Source organism: Gracilinanus agilis, unplaced genomic scaffold (assembly GCF_016433145.1).
Source record: "Gracilinanus agilis isolate LMUSP501 unplaced genomic scaffold, AgileGrace unplaced_scaffold57009, whole genome shotgun sequence".
In the NCBI taxonomy this organism is placed as follows: Eukaryota; Metazoa; Chordata; class Mammalia; order Didelphimorphia; family Didelphidae; genus Gracilinanus; species Gracilinanus agilis.
In genome coordinates this window covers 1-7634 of record NW_025392476.1, presented here as the reverse complement: position 1 = coordinate 7634, position 7634 = coordinate 1, and the positions used below count along the sequence as shown (strand labels likewise).

Below are 7634 nucleotides of genomic sequence, written 5' to 3'. Positions count from 1 at the left end.
GAGAGAGAGAGAGAGAGAGAGAGAGAGAGAGAGAGAGAGAGAGAGAATCATTTTTGGAGAGAGGCCTTCATTTTGCCTTTTAGTCCAAGACCTTCATTTTGTAGATCAGGAAACTGAAATCTGGAGGGATGAATTCATATTGACCTAGACCTCATACTTAGAGCTTTTGCCACCTTCAGCACCTTCCCCATGCAAATATACTCTCCCCTCCACCTCCTTTTTGCTTTTATTCTCACTATTTCCCAAGTTTGGAATGCCAAATCTTCCCCGCTCTGGACAATTGAATCCCTACCCACTTTTTCAAGTCAATGAGGATTTCCTAGGCCTGTATTATGGACTGGGTACTGTGCAAAATCAAGGATGATAAATAGCCTTTCCATTTAGGAATTTACATTCTGTTGGGTGGGAGGAGTGTATATATGTGTTTGTGTGTGTATGTGTGTGTCTTTCAATAAACACAAGTGAATGAGTGAAATAGCACTTACTATCATTTAAGTAGAAAACTAAATACTGGCTAATCTGAGAAGATCACTAACAGCTGGGGAAATGAAGACAGGCTTCCTGTAGGAGGTGACCCTTGAGTTGAGGCCTGAGGGAAGTTGAGGATTCCATGAGACAGAGGTAAGAAGTGAGACAATGCTCGGTATAGGGACCAGACTACATGGAGTTCATTATATCATGGAGGTCATTTTAGATAGAATTTAATGAATGAAGGAGAGTCCTGTAAAATAGGCTGGAGCCATATTTCATAGGACCCTATGTACCAAATGGAGGATTTAATTCTAGAGAGAATAAGGAATGAATTAGTGAATTATTAGAAAAGAAAACATTTGTTCAATATAAAAAGTGTCAGGCTCTGTACTAATTGATAGGGATAGAATTACCAAAAGTAAGAGAGTCTCTGCCCTAAAAATTTACATTCCAATTCCAAAAAAGATTACAAATTGGAGTGTCAACCAGGGTGAGATTTTTGAGTGTGGGTAGTCACATGGGCTATACCAGGGGTTGGCTCTTTTGAGGGCCAGATATGGCTCTTTCTGCAGGAGCCATAAAGTAATTTTTTTTCAGATGCTGTTACAGGAGCGGCACTGTGAGCACTGTACGGCTCTCACGAAATGACATTTTTAAAAAAGGTGGCTTTTATGGCTCTCATGGCCAAAAAGATTGCCGACCCCTGGACTATACTATATGGCCAAAGATTAATGATCTTTTCTAAGAGTTTCTAGTAATTATAATGTTGATTTGAATACTGTTCCCATAATTACTGGTAAAAAGTAGTGGATTGGGAGAGAAGTGATGTGCTAAAAAGGTAAGCATGGGAAACATAAGATGAAAATTACCAGCCAGCTATGAAAGGGGTCTGTATACGGGCTAGACAGAGATAATATTTTTGCCAATCAAGTGCCTAGGGTACGAGGTCAGAACTGGAGTACTACAGATTCCTTTAAAACCTGACTTATGTGCCACCGTGTCCATGAAATATTCTTTGATATTCCTGTAGGGACCCATTTTTTTTTCATTTTTAATGGACAGACACATAAGGTATCACTGTGTATTAAAACTATCTCCTTCCCATACCACCTGTAACATCCAAGAAATCAGTAGCTCAGTGTAGGGGATTGACATACTGAGACGTGTCCTTTAGAAAGATCAATTTGACAGCTGGAAGGAGGATAGACTAGAGTAGTGAGATGCTTGAGCCAGAGAGACCAATGAGATCATTTCAGTAGACCAGGAATGAGATGATGAGGGGCCATACCCAGGTAGTGGCAGTAGCAGGTTAGGAAGGTAGAATCAATAGGAATTGGCAGCAGATTGGATTTGGGAGGAGAAGAAAGTTCTAGGATGACATCTGGGTTAAGAATCTGGGTGATTGGTGGAGTGACAATACCTTCAACTGATATGGGAAAATTAGGAATAGGGGAGAGCTCCAGGGGAAAGATAATGAGTTCAGTTTTAGACATTCTGAGTTTAAGATGTTTACAGAAATGTAAATGATAAGAAAAAGGAAGCAGTCTACATCCAACTCATTCTAAAATGAAAAATCTCAGTCCTTGAGAACTGTTGATGAAACACCTCACTCTCTTGTTTGGAGAGAAAGGGAGTATGGAACTGTCTCATTCAAATGTTTTGTTGGTTGGTTTTGCTTCAGTATTATTTAAAGGAGACTTTTAATTGATGGAGCATGTTAAAGGGGAAATTACTATTAGGTAAAAACAAAAGACAAACATACAACTTGAGAAATAAAGAATAGACATGTACTGTGTCTACAAGGTTATCTCCTTGAAATGTCAGGTATTTCTATTGAGCTATTGACAGGTATTATGTCATAGTCATTCATTGTTAAAATCTGAAATGCCGGGATTCTTAACTTGGCATCTATGGATACCATAGGGGCTGTGGATAGACTTCAAGGGATCTGAGAACTTGAATAGGAAGGAAAAAAAGACATTTTTATTTTCGTGAGCCTTTGGTTTTCTTTGTAATCCAATGTAATTTTTTTTAATGCATTAAAAAAAACTTTCTTCTAAGAAGGGATCCATAGGTTTCACCAGACTGCCAATGCTATCCATGACCCAAACAAGGTAAAGATTTCCTGTTCTAATGAGTATCTGGAATAGAAAGAGCTACATTTCTGGTTATAGACACACATGCTTTATCTATGAGCCATTGGTAGGAGCAGAAGACAGGAGAGGACAAAGTCCACTAGCTTAATGACTGGACCTGTTGTTTTGTTGTCTAAGAAAGCACTTCAGATGTTATTCTTTGAAAGGTTAAGTCATAAGATTTTTCCAGCTACCACCTTAGGTTTGAGAGATTAGTTTACTTATTTTAAGGCCAACTCTCATTGATGGCCATCATTTCCTAGAACTGTGACCGACTCATACCAGTTCTCTAAATCCTTCACATTTGCAAACCTTCAAACACAATCGAAATGTTAACTCATACTTTTATCTTGATTATTCTTCTTTGTAGTCGACATAAATTTATTTCTTTCCTTTCTAGCACCTGAATCCACCTACCTCAATGCACTTAATTTGTGGTGTCAGCTTTGATGTGTTTGCAATATTGCTGTTGCCCAGAAAGAAGGTTAGCCCTCTTCTGTACAGGTGTGGGCATCAGGGGGCCATGCTGTAGAGCTGATATTTTCCTCTTGAAAAAGGATTGAGTTTTCTCAAGTACCCACACAAGTAGATGATTGAAAGTTCTGGCCTTGACATGAAAAAGGAGACTTTAGTTTGAAAGGGTTTGAAGGGCACAAGAATGTCAATATGGCCCCTAATAGAGACTTCATTTTGAAGGAAGCCTACTTTTGGGGGACTTATCAAAGTGGGCTAGCGGCAATCTAGTTGTGGACATTAATACTGAGGCAATATATAGGAAAACAGTGCATTATATGAAGTGGACCCAGAAGTGATGGAAGATGTCTAAATTGGAAGAAAAAGTAGTAAATAATAGATGCAATTCTAAGAGAAGTATTTTTAGAGAATGTTGGTCTTTGGCTGGGACTTGAAGGAAAGACAGGATATGAATAGGAAGAGAAAGGCAAGCAGAACATGGAAGATGAGGGGAAGGCCAAACTCCAAAATACTAAAGAAGGAAGAGCAACCTTTGACAATATGAAAAGATGATGAAGAGATGAGTTTGACTAGAATGGGAGATTTGTTTGGAGTAAGTAAGGTAAAATTGGTCAGATAAAAACAGATCGTGAAGGGATTTGTAGGCCAAGCACAGACATTGAAGACCGATGCAATAGGGAATCCCAGAATTAGAAAAGACCTTTGAGGCCATCTAGTCCAAGAACAGAAATACCATCCTCAGCATCAGATAGAATGTAAGCTCCAGGAGGGCAGAGAATGTTTCATTTTGGTCTTTGTATCCCAAGTACCCATCATCAGTGCCTAGCATGAGGGAAGTTCTTTTTTTTTTTTAAACCCTTACCTTCCATCTTGGAGTCAAAACTATGTATTGGCTCCAAGGCAGAAGAATGGTAAGGGCTAGGCAATGGGGGTCAAGTGACTTGCCCAGGGTCACACAGCTGGGAAGTGTCTGAGGACAGATTTGAACGTAGGACCTCCCATCTCTAGACCTGACTCTCAATCCACTGAGCTAACCAGCTGCCCCCCATGAGGGAAGTTCTTAAGAAATGTTTGCAGACTGACTGATTTGATTGAATGATTGTCTATAAGTGGTCTTGAACCTATTGGAAATTGGAAGTCAGACTTAAACCAAAGTCTTCTTGACTCTGTGACTGACCTATTCTCTATCACATGCTGTCTTTCATGGAATTATAATAACAAGCAATAGAAACAACTGAAATTTATTTATATTTAGTAAACATAATAAATATATTTTACTTTAATATTTTCAAAGGACTATGCATATACAATCTCATTTAAACCTCAGGACCCTGTGCTGTGGATTGCACAGATGTTGATAGCTATCTTAGAGATTAAAAAACAGTCTCAGAGACTATACCTTGCAACCTTGCCCCACCACCCCTCACCCCATACTCTTTGATCCAGTGACACCAGCCTTCTGGCTATGCCTTGAACAAAACCCTACATCTCTCTGCTCTGTTCATTTTCTCTAGTTGTCTCCCATCTTGAAAGCTCTCTCTCCTCATCTTCATTTACTGGCTTTCTTGGCTTCTTTTACATCCCAGGTAAAATCCAACCCTTTGTAGGAAGCCTTGAATTCTATCTTAATTCTAGTATCTTTTCTCTCTCAATTATTTCCTTTTATCATCTTGAATATGGTTTGGTTGTACATGTCAATTTGCTTATTATTGGAATTGGAAGCTCTTTGAGAATAGGGACTATCTTCTGCCTTTCTATCCCTTTGGACTCAGCACAGTGATTAGAATTAGGTAGGCACTTAATAAATATTCATTGATTCATGGACTGATTTAAGTGATTTACTCCAGATTACTCCAGGAAGTAAGCATCAAAAGTTGGATTTAAGAGGCAGTAGATTAAGAGCCAGGCCTAGAAATAGGAAGTCCTGGGTTCAAATTTGGGTTCAGATAACTATGTGTGATCCTGGGCAAGTCACTTAACCTGCATTGACTATCCTTTACTGTTGTCCTGCCTTGGAACCAGTACTCAATACTGATTCCAAGAAGGAAGGTTAAGACTTAAAAAAAAAAAAAAAAAAAAAGTAGGATTTGAATCCACAGCTTCCTGACTTTTGAGTCCAGTTTTCTGTCTTCATTGCTTTATGCCCAGTTTCAAGTTGTCTTCCTCACTAGCTGTGTGATTTAGTGCAAGCCATTTTACTGCTCTCAGTCTGTTCCCCCATCTGTAAAATGGGAACAATCATGGGGCTTTTTTTTTTTTTTTTTTTTTTTTTTGAAGTTAATTCCTCAAAACATTTATTTTTAAAAACTGTTAGATTCTTTTGCAATATTTGTTAATGGTGTATATATGTATACATATGTACATGTTAATTTCTTATTGCTTTTTTTTCGGGACAATTGACACTCATTTAATAAGCCGAAGTTGATGATTTTGAGGGGAACTGTTAAAAGCACATATAAAATTAATTTTCTTCCTCTGTAACATCCAATTCGTCTTCATCCTCTTCATCATCATCTTGGCGATCTTTTCTTATCCGAGTGGTTGGAATCTGCTGTCCTGATCCGGATATACACTTGATAGAAATAGATTTCTGAAGAGGAGATTTTGAATTTGCTCGAACAATATCTAAACGAGTTGAATAGTCAGGTGGATAGAGAGAGCTCCGAAAAATCTCTAGATCTTCTTCTTCATCAATCTTCTGTATATTTTGGTAGGCAGCAGTGTAGACTTCTAAAGCTTTACCATGGAACAGCATTTCAATAGTTATAAATTCTAAAAATATATTCTTTATGTCCTTTATTTTTTGCTTCTCAAAATTGTCAATTGTTTCTTCCAGGTGCCGACTTGTTCTGGTGGCATCCATTGTAGCTCTCTGTAATTCTGTTTCTGCCTTTTCATCAACTAAATGACAAAATAATTTTTTCTTCAAAATTGAAAGGATACTATGACATGCCGATCTGATGGATTCCGTTGACGCGTCCTTTCTAGTTGAGTTAACTGCTTAGCTTCTCGACTCTTTGCTGTTAAAGTTGCTTTGAGATCATCCCGTTTCATTTTCACAATAGTTCCATAACTTTTCAAAGGTTCAACTACTTTGGCTTCAAGTCTTTCAACCTCAGCTTGCCTATAATCCTGAAGTTTGGCAAACTCATCAGCAAAGTCCTTCAGCCCATGCTTCAGGTTGGGCGTCTCGGTGGCTGCGTAGGCATTAATTTCATTCACTAGGAGATCAGCTTTGTCCCGCAGCCGGGCCGTTTTACGCACGTACGCCGCGAAGATCTGGCACAGCTCCCCAAAGTGCTTTTCCACGTTGGAGACCGCATCCTGCAGCTGTTTGGTCTGGGCGTCCCGGTTTTCCAGAGTCCGCCTCAGCATGTCGCCTCGCGAGCGGCCCGGGACCGCGGGATGGAGCCCGCAACGGGCCCTGCGGTGGAGCCGCCGCGGCACGAGCCGGGACGGGAGCCCGCGCGCGCGGGCTCGAGAAAGGGGAGGAGGGCCAATCATAGGGCTTTTCTTACAACTTTGCTGTGACTATCAACTGAGCTCATAGATATAAAGAGAGCACTTTGAAAGCCTTGAAGGGCAATACACAATTTAGCTCTTATTATTGTTGTGATCTCAGGACTGAATAGAAGGGTTCATCCTACACTTCATTTGCTCTCTCAAGAATCCAGATATTCATGGACTATAGTTCAACTGTCTTCGAAATGGTTGCTAAGACAAGTTGAATGGTTTAATGTCGTCTCCCTCAAATGTTTAATTTCCACATGCAGAATTCTATTTATCATCATACAAATTCAAGGACACCGGTACCTTGTTCAGTGCCTTTCCCTTCTCAGTTGTTGGCTTTCTTGTCAGAAGTCAATCTTACCCTTTCTCGAGGTTCATGCACAAAAATGATAATGGCTAAACATTTAAAGTTTGAGACAAGCCAGCCAAAGAATTCCATCTCATATCCCATGACTCTTTAATTCAGGACTTTTTCAGTCTTTGGCCTCCTATATTTATGGACTCTTTAATGGCCAGATTTTTCTTATAATGGAATAAAGTAACTGCTACTTTGGAGACATTAGGGTCTTCCATGTTAACACTTTTAAGACATTTTAAATACAATTGATATTGACCTGATTATCTACATTGTCCTTCTGAGATTTCAACTCTCTTTCATTTGCTTTCCTTTATTTTCTGTGATCTTAATCAGATGTGGGCTTCTCCTCCATAAACAGAAGTCACATTCCATTGATCAGAAATGGGATCACAGTGGAGTGACCAGAACTTACAAAATGTTGATGGTCCTTCTTGTTCTTTAGCAGGCTGTAAAAAGAGAGAAGACTAAGAATCATTTCTTAAAATAAAACAATCAGCTGGTCCTTCCTTCTGCTCTTCAGCTACATTCAGCCCAAGAGAGCTTTTCCTGGCATTCCCTGGTCTGGTCCCAGGTGCAGGCTGACAAGAGACAGACAGACTGACAGACAGACAGAGACAGAGACAGAGGAGGGGAGGAGGGGAGGAGAGGAGGGGAGAGAGAGAGAGAGAGAGAGAGAGAGAGAGAGA

The 7634-nt window shown here is 39.7% G+C and overlaps 1 protein-coding gene across 2 annotated transcripts; it reads right to left on the bottom strand.

The window, feature by feature from the left end:
• Window positions 1-5373: 5373 nt before the first annotated feature.
• Window positions 5374-6546, bottom strand: LOC123256208 (protein FAM92A-like). 2 transcript variants are annotated; one of them, XM_044684880.1, is made up of 3 exons: window positions 6024-6531; window positions 5868-5970; window positions 5374-5753 (listed from the first exon to the last, which is right to left on the bottom strand). In XM_044684880.1, exons 1-3 carry the CDS (start codon window positions 6453-6455, stop codon window positions 5542-5544), a joined length of 747 nt encoding a protein of 248 aa, XP_044540815.1. In that variant the 5' UTR covers window positions 6456-6531; the 3' UTR covers window positions 5374-5541. The 2 variants fall into 2 exon arrangements, with proteins under 2 accessions (XP_044540815.1, XP_044540816.1); XM_044684881.1 differs by having other exon boundaries at window positions 5374-5970; window positions 6024-6546.
• Window positions 6547-7634: the final 1088 nt, after the last annotated feature.